The 15,324-nt window shown below is 37.4% G+C and overlaps 1 protein-coding gene across 4 annotated transcripts; it reads left to right on the forward strand.

The window, feature by feature from the left end:
- The first annotated feature begins 56 nt into the window (after nt 1–56).
- Nucleotides 57–15,097, forward strand: SERBP1 (SERPINE1 mRNA binding protein 1). Of its 4 annotated transcripts, none has more exons than XM_003127936.5 (8): nt 57–455; nt 3,938–4,088; nt 4,692–4,832; nt 4,945–5,034; nt 5,631–5,750; nt 8,562–8,739; nt 11,345–11,518; nt 12,881–15,097. In XM_003127936.5, the coding sequence occupies exons 1-8, from the start codon at nt 143–145 to the stop codon at nt 12,935–12,937; spliced, it is 1,224 nt and encodes a 407-aa protein (XP_003127984.1). In that variant the 5' UTR covers nt 57–142; the 3' UTR covers nt 12,938–15,097. The 4 variants fall into 4 exon arrangements, with proteins under 4 accessions (XP_003127984.1, XP_003356484.1, XP_003127983.1 ...); XM_003356436.5 differs by having other exon boundaries at nt 5,676–5,750; XM_003127935.5 differs by having other exon boundaries at nt 4,963–5,034.
- Nucleotides 15,098–15,324: the final 227 nt, after the last annotated feature.

Consider the following 15,324-nt stretch of genomic DNA (forward strand, 5'->3'; position numbering starts at 1 on the left):
ACCGGATGTGTGCCTGGCGCCGGAAGAGAAGACGGCCCCCCTCTCGCAGCCCGGCCATCTTGTGGGAAGAGCTGAAGCAGGCGCTCTTGGCTCGGCGCGGCCCGCTGCAATCCGTGGAGGAACGCGCCGCCGAGCCACCATCATGCCTGGGCACTTACAGGAAGGCTTCGGCTGCGTGGTCACCAACCGATTCGACCAGTTATTTGACGACGAATCGGACCCCTTCGAGGTGTTGAAGGCAGCAGAGAACAAGAAAAAAGAAGCCGGCGGGGGCGGCGTTGGGGGCCCTGGGGCCAAGAGCGCAGCTCAGGCCGCAGCGCAGACCAACTCCAACGCGGCGGGCAAACAGCTGCGTAAAGAATCCCAGAAAGACCGCAAGAACCCGCTGCCCCCCAACGTTGGCGTGGTTGACAAGAAGGAGGAGACGCAGCCGCCTGTGGCGCTTAAGAAAGAAGGTAAAGCTGTGGTGGAAGCCACGGAGACCCGGGATGGAGGGAAGGACTGAGGGGACTTGTAGCTACCACTTGCTTCTGGGGTCCGAGGGTCCACGGGAGGCTTTGCCGCCGATTTTCTCGCGTTTCCCCCACACGACAAAGCCAGGTCTTCCGAAGGTGCTGGGAGCGTGGTAGCCCCAAGTTCAAACCGCCGCCTGCAAGGATCCTGGAGCCACCCCCTTCCCGCCTCAGCCTCTGAGCGGAGGAGCGTGGTCCGGAGACGAGCTGCTGCTCGAGCGTGCTCGGGATCCTGAGAGGCTCTTGTCTTCCCGCCGGATTCCTGGGCGGGCGGGCAGGCGCATGGACCGGGGCTCGGGGAAGGGAGCTGCTTCCACGGGCATTTGTAGTTAGCGGGGCAGCAGGGACTCGGCGGCTTCTTCCTGTCGGAGCTCTCCTGCAGCCTGCTGCTTCGAGGTGCGATTGTCTCTCTTAGGCTCCTGTCCTGCCATCTTGTCCCAGGATGGCGCGAGGTACCCTGAGCAAAGCCGGGGGTCGGAGTTTCCACCAAAGCTACCCATCCTCTCGAGCCTATCGGATATCGTGGAGAAAGCTGCCTTTCTTTGTAGGTGCCGCATGTGGCTTTATTTTTCCCTCTTCGTCCCTTTAATCGTTACAAACTTAATAACTGGCTGGAAGGAGTTAAGCTGTTGGGAGGGAGAGAAATTTGGCCACTCCGGGTTGAACAGGAGCGGGAATTCCCACTGACGACCGGTGATAGCACCTGAGGCTCGTCCTGGGATTATGATCCTTTCCCCCCCGTAGGACCCCTTCCCGCAGGCGCTGTTTCATGTGGTGTGTGGCCTGGCCTGGGCCTCGTGGTGAAAGAAACGCGGAGACTGTCACAGCGTTGGCCGCCGCGGAGCCGTTTTGAGTCTGTACCTTTTCTCCCCATGTGCGTGAAGCGTGGTCAGGATTTCATTGGCGGCTAGCAGTTGCTTCCAGGTCACTGTAAATACTTCGCAGGATTGTTTTGAATTTGGTATATGCATTCTCGGTACTGGTTTGTCCTTTGCAGTGGATTAAACCCAGACATTTTGGGAAAAGCAAGTGTACGTACATGACCTATAGCAAATCGGTGTATAGGACCTAAGCGTAGAATCTTAAAGGTTTCCTTTGTGTGTTGAAAGTTGAAAATTTTCTTTAGTGCCACGTGCTTCTGAAAGGAGTTCTTACTACCTTAATTGAATTTGATAATACTCAACTAAAAAGTCCAAACAATTGTGTTATGTTTTAATTTGGAATTTTTAAAAAATATAGAGAGCTTTATGAGGTTTGGGACGAAGAACCTAGGTGGTAAATGAAAGAATTAATTGTATTAAAATTACTGGTTGGTGAGGGATGCACAAATTTGAGTATTAGAAAGCGTGTATACATTGCTCAGGCCAAATATCCATGCAGTCAACTAAGCCTTATAGCTACCTGTAGCACAATCTAATAAACCATTTAATTTCTATGTTAAGGAACATTGGCTTATGTAATTAAGCTATACTCAGTTTACCTCCTTCATCACACTAATCCAAAGAAGAGTACATGAAAAAATTGAATCAAGTGTGTTCACCCATTTTGACTGTTGAAAGCATGAAGCATGGCTAAATATCTCATGTTTTGATTATAAAGTCCATCTTTGAAATAAGCTCTTACCTGGAAACTAGTGTTTTAAATTACAGAGTTAGAAAGTTATTCTATAAATTTATAACCAAGGCTGAGTGTTCATTCAGTGGTCTATCCTTGGGAAAACTTCCATTGTTAGCTATCAGCATTTTCCTTAGGTCAGCATTTCTAACCTTAACTTGCATTAAACACTGGCTTATAAATATAGTGAAAATGGTGAATGAAAAAAATTTTGTTTTGAGATCTTACTACTTGGCAGTCAGTGTTCTGGGGTTGGGAAAGGAAAGAACTGTAAACAAAGTCTCCTTCTTGTACTGGGAAGGATTTTTATCCTGATCCTGTGTTCTCTGCCTTTGAGTAGAGGTCCTGGCACAATTCTAGACATGCCTTACATATGTGTTTAATGATTATATTTTATGAATTTCGTAGTTTGTTTTTTGCACACTTGAGGAACTTGAGAATTGACACCAAAGAATATCACTGAGTATACCAAGGTGTTTTTGTTTTTGGTTTAATATTAAAAGCCTGGAAGCTAGTAAAAAGAGAAGCTTGCATTTTAAAATATCAGTCATTGGGTGAAAAATTTTCAATTCTGTAAGCTAACCTAATGTTGAATATTGGGGTGGGGAATCAAGCCATTGTTCATTTGGGCGTGTGTGTGTTTTGGATATTATTAGGATTGGTTCCGTAGCTCCACCCCAATACACTGCTTCTGATGAAATTTATTTAAAATGCCTTGGTGTAAGAGCTAACATTTGTGGTCTGTCCTGAGAGTTTATGTGGAATGGACCTTAAAATTTCATTGAAGAGTTTGACCTCTACCATTTTACTCTTTACAAGCAGCCGGGCAATTGGGTGCATCCTGATGGTGTTACACTTTCTTAGCAAGAAGGAGAATGAGCCAGTTTAATTTCTTGTTATGAAGCCAATTCCTGAGGTGCTTTTTGATTTTGTCAGAAATCCGTGGTTTGGGAATTAGAGCATTCCTAAAATTTTACCGTCATGAATTTAACCATCAATCTACTTCTTATCCTTGAGGCCACCAGTAGTGCATATTGGTTGCCTTCTTGGCCTCTGACACTAATGGGAAAAAAATAAGGGGAATTCATCATTTAGTTTCTGTTGTTTCTTAACTATTGCTTAAAACGGCTCCGCGTGTGTGGTTTTTAAAGATTCTTTAGATACAAAGATACTTGTAAAGGCAAACTAAAAAAACCTCCCCATAATAATAAAATAACTGTTGTCATTTGTTTTCCTTTCAGTTTTATAATTTCATAGAATTATCAGTCTTTTTATTCAGCTGTTCCCCCCCCCCCCCCAGGTTATAGAAAATAATATGGCTTTAACTGTGGTGGGGGTGAGGGGGATGTCTTTATCTGGTGATGGCATTAATTTGCTTGATTATTTATGAATGGCTATTTGATATCTTTAAAACCAAAATGTGTCACTCGCCTTAAATAAGTTTAGAATTTTAAATTGAGACTAGTATCTTGAAAAGCAAGGGAAGTAATGGCTGTTCAGATAATTTCCAAGGCAGTTACAGAGAATAGTTTAGGAGAAAATGATTTGGCAAACTAAATGGAAGTTTAAAACAAGTATATTGTCTTTAGGAATTTTTCTAAAGTACTTTGTTACACCTCAGATGCCCACTTTCAGTCTTTTTCAACAGGAAGTTCTAGCTAGACTAGCACTGGACTTGGAGTAGCAGTTGGTAATTGGAGTAGCAATTTTTCTTTTAGCAGTCTAGGTCTAAATTTTTTGTGCTGCAAAAATAATTTGCTTATATGGATTTTTGTGTGTGTTTTTTTTTTTTTTTTTTTTTTTTAATTTAGGAATAAGACGTGTTGGAAGAAGACCTGATCAACAACTTCAGGGTGAAGGGAAGATAATTGATAGGAGACCAGAAAGGCGACCACCTCGTGAAAGACGATTTGAAAAGCCACTTGAAGAAAAGGGTGAAGGAGGAGAATTTTCAGTTGATAGGCAAGATTGTTTTTTAATCTCTTTATGTTTTGTCAGTTTATAGAGTCACATCTTAACACAAAACTATAAATTGAGCATAGTTGCCAGGAAACAGTGTGGCTGGTTAATTTTATCAGTAACAGTTTTTAGTATTCACACTTAGATTTCTTGTAATGAGGACACTTCAGTTGAATTGATGGACAATTTCTTTTCCTTGCTATCCCCAGATGTTGAGTTAAAAGGAAAGTCCTTTTGGGTAATTGTTTATACCAGAATAGATTATTTGTTTTATACAGGTTAGAAGTGTTTAAGTATATGATGAATAGCAGTTTTACTAGAGCATAATGAGTAACAAAGAAAAATATATTCTTTAGTAGTAAAGTCTAAGAGGATGTCAAAATAATTTTTTTTTTTTTTTTTTTTTTTTACTTTGGGGAGTTTCCTAGTTCTGATTGATTTCCTTTATGTATTTAGAATAGACTGTTTTGAACTTTCTAAAACATGTGTTCAACAGTTGGATATGAGCCAGTAAATATATTCTTGCCTTTTTGAGCCTTTGAATTTTCCTTAATCTTTTTTCCAAAACCTGGAAAAGTATTATGTTATATTTTTTATTTGTTGTAGACCGATTATTGACCGGCCTATCCGAGGCCGTGGTGGTCTTGGAAGAGGTCGAGGAGGCCGTGGACGTGGAATGGGCCGGGGAGATGGTTTTGATTCTCGTGGCAAACGTGAATTTGATAGGCATAGTGGAAGTGATAGATCGTAAGTCTTTTATTGGTTTTTATTATATTTTTATATTTGAGTATACTTCTTTAATAAAACAAAATTTGAATTTCTAGAACTAAAGAGTATTATGTTAACTCAGTTTTGTTAGTTCTTTTTCACATTACAGTGGCCTGAAGCATGAGGACAAACGTGGAGGTAGCGGATCTCACAACTGGGGAACTGTCAAAGATGAATTAACGTTGGTATTTTTTTTTTTTTTAATAATTTAAGTAAAATTGGTCTTATACCCTGTTAGAGATTTGCCCATAATTCTACTAAATTTTCACTTGTCCTTGGGAAGGAATGGGTGTTCTTATCTCAGAGCTACTTCCTTACAAGATAATGAATGCCTTGGTGGATATGTTTGGGTTATAATGTATTCAATGACCATTCTTCTGTGTTTCAAAAATATGTGATATTAATTTTTTGTATGGATATATAGCTTTTATTTAAATCCTATATTGACGTTATTGGGTATTTTGATGTTGTGTGTTTCTTATTTAATAATTCTTATTCTAGCTGTTAATCTTCTTGGTCATTATGAAATTTGATAAGCCAGTGAGGCCTTATTTTAGAACTAATTGCTCTCTTGCACTAATTTTTGAGTAAAGTACTTGAACTATAAACTTGGATCAGTACACATTTTAGTATTTTTTTCTTAGTGGTCTACTGGGGAGTAAATTTTTTAAGAAAAAGCTTTGGGAATGTGAGATTTTAAAAATATATCTGTATAAAGAACCTTTCGGCTACATGTAAATGGACCTAGTTGCCTTTTTCTTTTCTTTCTTTCCCTAGAGAGTCCCCAAAATACATTCAGAAACAAATATCTTATAATTGCAGTGACTTGGAGCAATCAAATGTGACTGAGGAAACACCTGAAGGTGAAGAACATCCCGTTGCGGACACAGAAAATAAGTAAGTGATTTTTGTGTGTAGTGGTAATGTTCCAGCATTGAAATATTGGGCTTTACTAAGAAAACAACCTTTAGGCTTAATCCTATTATTTATTGCGTCTTAACAGGAGAGACTTAATTGTACTCCATTCTCTCAAATAGTGGTTAGAGGAATGCTTTACCCATGAATGTGTTGGGCTCTAATCGTTTGACAAATAGAAGTGGTTATTTCTATTTGAAATTACCATTGCCATCTTAAACAGATAAGGAAAATAGGTATTTTAGTAAAATCTGTTAGCCCTAAGCACAGAAATTAGCTGTTTTAACTGGAGAATGGAAAATAGAAATACTATGTCATGCATTTTACATACTTGATAGAGAAGTTATAATGGATAATTTCTAGTGCCAGCTGTTCAGAGGCATTGAATAGGGGGAACTAGAAGCTGAAATGGGGGTTTCTAACAATTAGACCAAGTGGTTGAAATATATGAGAACTTAAAGTATTTGGAAGTACTTAGTTTAAAGTACTTTGGACTCTGTAACTATACAGATTTTATTCTGAGACAGTTTATTACTAGAAGATGTGATCATTGTAAAATTAGCTCCTCCATCTCTTTGAGGGTTTTTTTCCCATCAACATAGATTTTGGAACATAATATTGGCTTGTTTTAACATGTTCGAGGAGAGCAGGGGCCAGAAGAATATGTTATCAGTTCACTAGCGTTCTTTATTATTCTTATTTTTTTTAATGGCCGCACCCACCACATATGGACGTTCCCAGGCCAGTGGTTCAATCTGAGCCATAGCAGCTGCAGCAGTGCTGGATCCTTTAACCCTCTGCACTTGGCCAGGAATCTAACCTGAGCTGCTGCATTCAGATTCTTAACCCACTGTGCCATAGCAGGTACTCCAGTTCGCTAGCTTTCTCAATCCTCTCTATTTTCTGAGTTTTTAAGTAGAAGGTGGTTTTGAAATTGTTTTTTCAAGGGTGGGAGAGTTTAGAGACTCAAATTATACTACTAGAAATAATTGAATGCCTTCCTCTAATTTCCATTGATATAAGAAGTTATATGCCAGTCATTTCCTTCAGTATGTGATTTAAATTCTTGCATTACAGATTATTTAGGTCAGTAATTTCTTAACCAGAACATATTCAGATTAGTCAGGGAGGGGGTGTTTTTCTAAACTTTTCTTTTTCTCTAGAAAGAATTGTTCTTACAGTGAACCACTATTAATGATTAGAAAACCCTATTTAGTGGATTTGATGATTTACTACTACTGGAGAGAGTAGATAAAAGTACATGATGTTAACTGATGTATGGAACTTGGGGTGATACAAGTTCATTTGTATGAAACTGGAATCTTAATTTTGTTTAATAATGAAATAGTAAGTTAAATAAACCTTTTGTAACATTAAGTACTTCACAATGCTGAACACAAATGCTGTTCCCTTAATAAAGAGCTCACCTTTAAATCACTTTAAGAGTAACCTGCTAAGATTCTACCAGAAGTAAATGATGCATTGATAGGGTGTTGGAGGCAAATTCTTAGTTCAGTTCCCAGGACTGAAATTGGAGGTGATATGTGGTCTAAAGAACATGAAGATTAGGGCAGCCTCAAGTCTTATTCCAGAATAGGGGAGAATCTGAACATAGTACTGTCTTGCAGATGCAAGTGTAAATTTAGTAAGCACAACTTCTGCTGAATTTGATCAGTTTCCTTATGTGGAGTTCCTAGAGCTGCTTTGTTTTATTTGATTCTTACAACAACCTTTGAAAGTAGGTGTTAATGGTTCCATGGTATGATAAGGGTATGCTGAATTTTGTTGTTTGCTGTGTTATAACTTATGGGTACCTGGGATTTTTTTTTGATCTTTAGTTTTCTCATCTGTAAACTGACAGGGTTGGACTTGACAGCCAAGATCTCATCAATTCACTGTAAACTTGGTCTAAGAAGTTTTAAAATAGGATTTGTCAAACAGAAAAGAGTAGTGTGGATGGGAGATATTTGAGCTCTATGGCTGACTGAATCACCTGCTATCTTTGGAAAGAAGCGGGGCTCCCAAAATAGCAAACAACTTGTTTGGTGACAATTGGAAATTGAAATGAAATAGTGGATTCCTAGGCCCATGCTTTGTTTCTGTAAAAAGGGAAAGGGATAATAAATAATAGTTAAAGCCAGAGAATTAGAAGTAACTGATTTGGTGATAAGGATTGAAGCCAGTTTGTTTTGTAGAGAGTTCTATTACTAGTGAAACTTCAGTCTTCTTTCTATATACAGTTTGGTTTGAAAGTTGGAGTATATAAATTTTAGGATTTGTAGAAATTAAAGATTTGCCTTAAGTATTAAATAAAGAATAGGGGAACAGTTCTTTTATATTTTAGAGTACGAAACTTGGTTGCTCACAGGCCTCCTAGATGATTACTTTCACATACTCACTTTATGTGTTGTGTGTTGTGGGAAATGAATGGAAATTAAAACTGATTTAGGAGAACCTAGGTTGAGGATTTTAAGCATGTGTATGTCTAGTTTTAAGGAACATGTTTTGGTCAAGCCAATTCAAGATTGTGTAACTGATAGGTGGTCACTTAAGGATTTATGAAGATGAATTGTAGGTTCCGTAGTGATCCATACTTTCACTAATTTCAATAAATGTTGAATTCCTTGTCACCGTCAAGTCATATGTTAGCCATTGGGTTTCAAAGAAAACTGATTCTCCCGGTTTTTAATAATCTAGAAGATTATCAACCAGCCAAGATTAACTTCCTTACTTAGAAGTTACATGATTTTATCAGCTCCCACCAGGTGTAAAACTTAAACAAATTTTTTACAGGGAGAACGAAGTTGAAGAAGTAAAGGAAGAGGGTCCAAAAGAAATGACTTTGGATGAGTGGAAGGCTATTCAAAATAAGGACCGGGCAAAAGTAGAATTTAATATCCGAAAACCAAATGAAGGTGCTGATGGGCAGTGGAAAAAGGGATTTGTTCTTCATAAGTCAAAGAGTGAAGAGGTAAAATGAAGTTTTGTGGTTGAAAATGTTCAGATGTGTCTTGGATTGTATTTACAATTTTTGTTTTAAGAAAATCATGTAAATAATCTGTTTATAAAAAAGAGAGACAAATTTTACATAGGATTATATGGGGCAGATAAGTTGCCTGAAAAGGAAAATAAACTGCAGTATCATATATTCTAAGAAATTAGTCCTTCAGAGTTACAACAGTATTTTTAAAAATTATATCTAACTGGGATTCATTAAAAGACTACTTTTAGGTTGAAAAGTTGGTGTTTTCGTGTGATGTAAACTGAAACTGCATATGCCATATATAATGTGTAAATGTTAGTATTCTCTTTTACTGAAGAGTGATGTCTTGTAAAGACCAGAGAATTAATTTATGGGTTTCCCTTACTTAACATGGAAGCTAGTAAGAATATTTGAGAAAGATATGCGACTTTTGATTTGGTGACTTCTACTTAAGCGTTGGGACACATTCTTAAAGGAATGTCCAACTGCTATATCCTTGTAGGGTTTTGTGTAAGTATAAGACTTAGTTGCAGAGTTAAATTGAAGTGTTATGAAGGTAACCTCTGATAAAAAGAATCAATAAAATCTTTGTACATTTTAGTTTTCTAAACCAAAAAAAATTAGCTGTGAAACAAACTTGAGAGTATTTTGAAATGAGGTTTAGAGATGATTTTTTTAAACATCGACTTCATGCAAGTATAAATGAGGACATTGGCCATTCCTATAGGAAAAGAAAAAGATTTGCTTCATTAGAAGGGTTTTGATTTTTTGTTGTTGTTCATGGAGTTAAATTGGTAAGAGTGCTTTGCAATAACTAATGTTTATAATTAGACATAGCAGAAATTGGCACAACACTGTATATTAGCTATACTTTAATAAAAAATAAGACTGTTTAATCTGCTAGTGATTTTGTGCATTTGCATTTATGTTTTAGGCTCATTTAAAAGAGCCTTCTATTGCCTTGAAATTCAGTTTAAATTTATTTAATTTTTTCATTTTCTGACTAGAGGTCACATTTATTTATTTATTTGTTTATTTTTGTCTTTTTGCCATTTCTTGGACCGTTCCCACAGCATATGGAGGTTCCCAGGCTAGGGGTCCAATCGGAGATGTAGCCACTGGCCTACGCCAGAGCCACAGCAACGCAGGATCCCAGCCGCATCTGCGACCTACACCACAGCTCACGGCAACGCCGGATCGTTAACCCACTGAGCAAGGCCAGGGATCGAACCCGCAACCTCATGGTTCCTAGTCGGATTCGTTAACCTCTGCGCCACGATGGGAACTCCCTCGGTTTAAATTTAACCTAAAGGAAGGTACAACAGGATGACTTAATTCAAGTAATAGATGATTAAAGGGGTAAAAACATGTATGCAAATTAAAAATACAGGTGTTGCTGATGAGGTGTGTTCCTGATTGGCGGTGTCTTTGCAGTGCCAGGACACAGGTTCAATCCCCGGCCCAGTGCAGTGGGTTAAAGGATCTGGTGTTGCTGTGGTGTAGATGGAAACATGTATTTTAAATTAAAACATACTTTAAATTAGTGTAAAAAGTTCTCAACTAGAAGGTTAAACCCCATTTGTCCCAAACATACAAAAGAAATCAAGCATTAGTGGTATAAAATTCTTTGTCCTTTTTTTCAGACTCAGTCATGTAGCTTAGGATCTAGATTTCACAAATACGGTGACTTCATTTTTAAGAACTATTCCTTTGGCGTATTTAAGGCACGATTTTATTTGTGCACAGCTTTTCAAAGTTCCTTTTTTATGTAATGTGTTTCACTAGATTCTGTAGTTGTCCAGTTTGTATGGAAGAACACAGTTACATATGAACAGAAAAGCATCTTGAGAAGCATATACACAATTTTTCTTTTCCCAGTTCATAGTTGGAAGAATATAAAGCAAAAGTTCTCTTTTAAACTAAAAAGTCTTCAGCAGGGGTTCACATTGGAATCCTATACTGAAGGGCCTATTTTTAATGTACTTATCCATGCTTCACTGATAAAAGATGATTCAGTAGGTTTGAGATGGGGCCCAGCCACTTGAGTAATTGTGATTATACCTCTAATTAAGACTTGTTAATATCACCTATAATTTTTATTTTATTTATTTATTTGTTTATTTTGCTTTTTAGTGCTGCACCTATGTCATGTGGAAGTTCCCAGGCTAGGAGTCGAGTTGAAGCTGCAGCTGCTGGCCTTCACTACAGCCACAGCAACTTGTCCAAGCTGCACCTGCAACCTACACCACAGCTCAGGGCAAAACCGGATCCATAGCCCACTGAGCAAGGCCTGGGATCGAACCTGCATTTTCATGGATACTAGTCAGGTGTATAACCCGTTGATCCACAATGGGAACTCCACCTATAATTTTTAAAGTTAAAGGAATATGAAATAGAGAAAAGTGAAAGAGATTCTTCTGTAGATTTCTGTAGTTGATCCCAAGGCTTATTTAATTGTAGGGATCTTGATATATATCTTTTTCACATTAAGTACAGGTTGTATTTTGGTCATTTTAGGGGAAAGCTTATTATTTAGAAGTATCCATCATTACTTTTCTATTAATCACCCAGTGGTCTTTACTTAAATTTTTAGGCTCATGCTGAAGACTCAGTTATGGATCACCATTTCCGGAAGCCAGCAAATGATATAACGTCTCAGCTGGAGATCAATTTTGGAGACCTTGGCCGCCCAGGACGTGGTGGCAGGGGAGGACGAGGTGGCCGTGGGCGTGGTGGACGTCCAAACCGTGGCATCAGGACTGACAAGGTAATTTTAAGACCTCTTTTACCCTTTTAAGTAGTTTGAGGACCTCTTGATAAATCACTGCCTTAGGACCTTTTGGGGGCATAAGTAGAAGAAAAAGAGGTAGGCATGCCTCTTCTTTTAAGAAACTACATTTTAGGTTATATTTTTGTTTAAAGCTCTTAAATGACAGAATAGTAGTTTAGTTTACCACCCTTTATTGAGTACTTCTTTGGTGATGGTCATGGTGCTGTGCTAGGTGTTATGTATCACATTAAATACCCATTTTACCAAAGATGAAATTCAGGTACAGGAAACCATATGATTCTTGGCCTTTGCTAAGGTCTCCCTAAAATGCCAGCTACTTCCTTTATCTTGACAAATCTTCACTGCTTTTATTATTATTATTTTGGTTTGTACGGCCGCACTCAAGACATATGGAAGTTCCCAGGCTAGGGGTCAAATTGGGGTTGCTGGCCTACACCGCAGCCACACAGCAACGTGGGATCTGAGCTGTAGCTGCAGCTCATGGAAGCACTGGGTCCCTGACCCACTGAGCAAGGCCAGGAATCGAACCTATATCCTCATGGATGCTGGTTGGATTCATTTCCACTACGCCACAACAGGAACTCCCTTCGCTGCTTTTTAAGTCTCAGCTTAACAACCTTTGTGTTTGTTAGGTAAGTGTAGCATTAACTAGATGATTGTTGACACCTTTTTATTGAGAGCTGGAGTTCATTTTCTTGTTTTCTGTCATTTCCATTGTCTTACACTGTGACACAAAACATCTCTTCTGAAATGTTTTGATAGAAGCCCTATTAATTGGTATTGAAGTCTGATCTGTCTGACACCAAAGTGCATAGTTTTAATAACTAGATATTAAAGTATTGAGAGAACTTGAGTTAGTTCATTATTTCTTATGGTCTAGCTAGGAAACGACTATAATGTTCTCCTGAATTCTTAACACCTAATATACAAATCAAGGGACCCGTCTGCTTGATTGAGTCTGTCAACATTTGATTTTAGTGGTAACTTAATATTCTAGGTTTTATGGTCACCTCATGACAATGCAGTGATGTTTTTGTTTCTTTGTAACATTGGTTCTGTTTAAAGGCCAGTTTTGTGTATATGAATCTTTTGAATACTTTTGATATCTCTTGATATCAAATACTTTGAATACTTTTGAATCTCTTGATAGAGATTCAAGACAAGGCTCATTGCAAATATTTGTAGTCCTATTCTGAGCCATAATGTTGCCTTTTAAGTAAAGGCTTTGATATATTTTATTTACTGTAATAAAGCTTGAAGATCTTTGAAATTCTGTTTCTAAACTGTCTAAATATGTTAAGATTTGGGAATCGTTAATTTTGGTTCTGTCTTTTCCAGTCAAGTGCTTCTGCTCCTGATGTGGATGATCCAGAGGCATTCCCAGCTCTGGCGTAACTGGATGCCATAAGACAACCCTGGTTCCTTTGTGGACCCTCCTCTTTGAGGCTTGCATGCTTAAGGATCCCAAACGACTAAGAAATTTAAAAAAAAAAAAAAAAAAAAAAAGACTGTCATTCATACCATTCACACCTAAAGACTGAATTTTATCTGTTTTGAAAATGAACTTCTCCTGCTACACAGAAGTAACAATATGGTAGTCAGTTTTGTATTTAGAAATGTATTGGTAGCAGGGATGTTTTCATAATTTTCAGAGATTATGCATTCTTCATGAATACTTTTGTATTGCTGCTTGCAAATATGCATTTCCAAACTTGAAATATAGGTGTGAACAGTGTGTACCAGTTTAAAGCTTTCACTCATTTGTGTTTTTTAATTAAGGATTTAGATGTTCCCTCTATTATAAACTGGTTTTAAATATTGGACATAATATCAGTTTTAATACCTGCTTTGCATTTTCACACATGGTCAACTGGGACATGTAAACTTTGTCAAATTTTATGCTGTGTGGAATACTAACTACTTTATGTATTTTAACTTAGTTTTAATATTTTCATTTCTGGGGAAAAGGTCTTTTTTTCACTTCTCATGATAGCTGTTATATATGCTAAATCTTTACATACAGAAATATCAGTACTTGAACAAATTCAAAGCACATTGGTTTATTTACCCTTGCTCCTGCATGGTTTAATAGGTTCAAATTATAATTGATTCACAATTTTAATTATATTTACTTTTTTAAATGTGTCACTTTCCCATTTTAAAAATCAATCTAGACACCTTACTGGTGTAAGTTGTTTAAGCTCCATAATCGTTGATAGACACATACTGTCAAGTGAAATAGTTTTATGGGTGTTGGGTTTTTCCTCCTCTAACAGGGTAGGTTGAACAAATTAATTTGGTTAATGCATAATATTTAAATTGCTCTGTAAGATAAGTGGCCACTCAGTATGATTTGTATGTGTGAAGGGTCCCCAATCAAAATTGTACATCCATAATCAACCCTTTAACCCTTCCTTGTTCTAAAGAAACCAAAGGGCGCTGAATAGTATGGTAAGCTGGGAAAGAATATATTAGTTTTTGGAATTTGGAAAGCAGACGGCTTTAGTTTATAAGGTTGGAACAGTAGCACCATCCATGAAATACAAACCAAAAATTGTACTGTTTCTGAATTTCCTATATTGCTATTAATTTTGGTCTTAAGTTAGATACCAAGAAAGTTTTAAGTATCTTTTACCTCTTCCTCCGTTAGAAGATTAAGTTAATAATGGATTCCTCAATCAGGAGCATCACCACTTACTAAAAGCATGGAGAGAATAATCAATAAACAAGTTTTCTAGGGTTTTTTTTTTTTAAAGTCTTCTGCCACAGTTATTGATAAGAAAGGGGTTTTATTTACAGTTTTAAAAGATCTTTTTGTCACTCTTGTCTGTAATTTTCTATGTACGGTAATGTCCAGTTTTGAAAAACTTTATGATTTAAGATCTTAAATTATAAAATGTCAATTTAGCTGACTAGTTCTCCCCTATACTTTTAAAAGAGAAATTGACAGTACAAGAGTTACTCATTGGGATTAGATTTATTAATCTAGTTACTAAGTTTGATATCTTAGGAAGGAGGTAATGGGTTTTTTTTAATGATGGATAAACTTGTGCTGGTGTTTTGGATCTTATGATGCTGAGCATGTTCTGCACTGGTGCTAATGTTTAACATAACTTTATATTTACAAACATACCTGCTACCCAGAGGCAAGTAATCATTTAGTCCATATGGACTATTGACCCCTCTTGAGATTGCAACATACACACTCCTAAACACACATACACAGTGTGTTTAACTTGTATCTTGTTTCTGGACATGAACATGTTATAAACTTCTTGAGTTCTAGCAACATACAGAAAACACCTGCTATTAAAAACACTTCGCAAGTTCTTATCGTCAGCCATTGCTGGCATTCTGTCACTAGAGAAAACAGCAATATCTGATATGTTGCAAGCTTTCAAGATAGCCTGGATTTTAAAAGTTGGTCCATTAGTTGTATCTGATGGATGTAAATTTGCCTCCTAGTTCACTTTGTGTTAAGAGCTAAAACTGTGAACCTAACTTTCTCTTATTGGTGGGTAATAACTGAAAATAAAGATTTTATTTTCATGCTCACTTCTTAAAAAAGTCATAAAAACAAATAGGAGCCCATTTATCGTCATGTGTTTTCTGACCTACGTGTGCACCCCCAAGGTAATGCTCAATATTTCCTTATACTTAGGTTTTATTTATGCAGGGGTGTTGATTAAACCAGGCTATCAAATAATATTTGGGAGGGATACCTATTTAATAATAAATAACTAGAAAACTTAATTATTGTAAAGTGAATGGCAGGAACTGAC

Source organism: Sus scrofa, chromosome 6 (genome assembly GCF_054392235.1).
Source record: "Sus scrofa isolate SSC_HxYL_T2T_F1_AM1 chromosome 6, Sscrofa_HxYL_maternal_Yorkshire_Landrace_v2.0, whole genome shotgun sequence".
Classification (NCBI taxonomy): Eukaryota; Metazoa; Chordata; class Mammalia; order Artiodactyla; family Suidae; genus Sus; species Sus scrofa.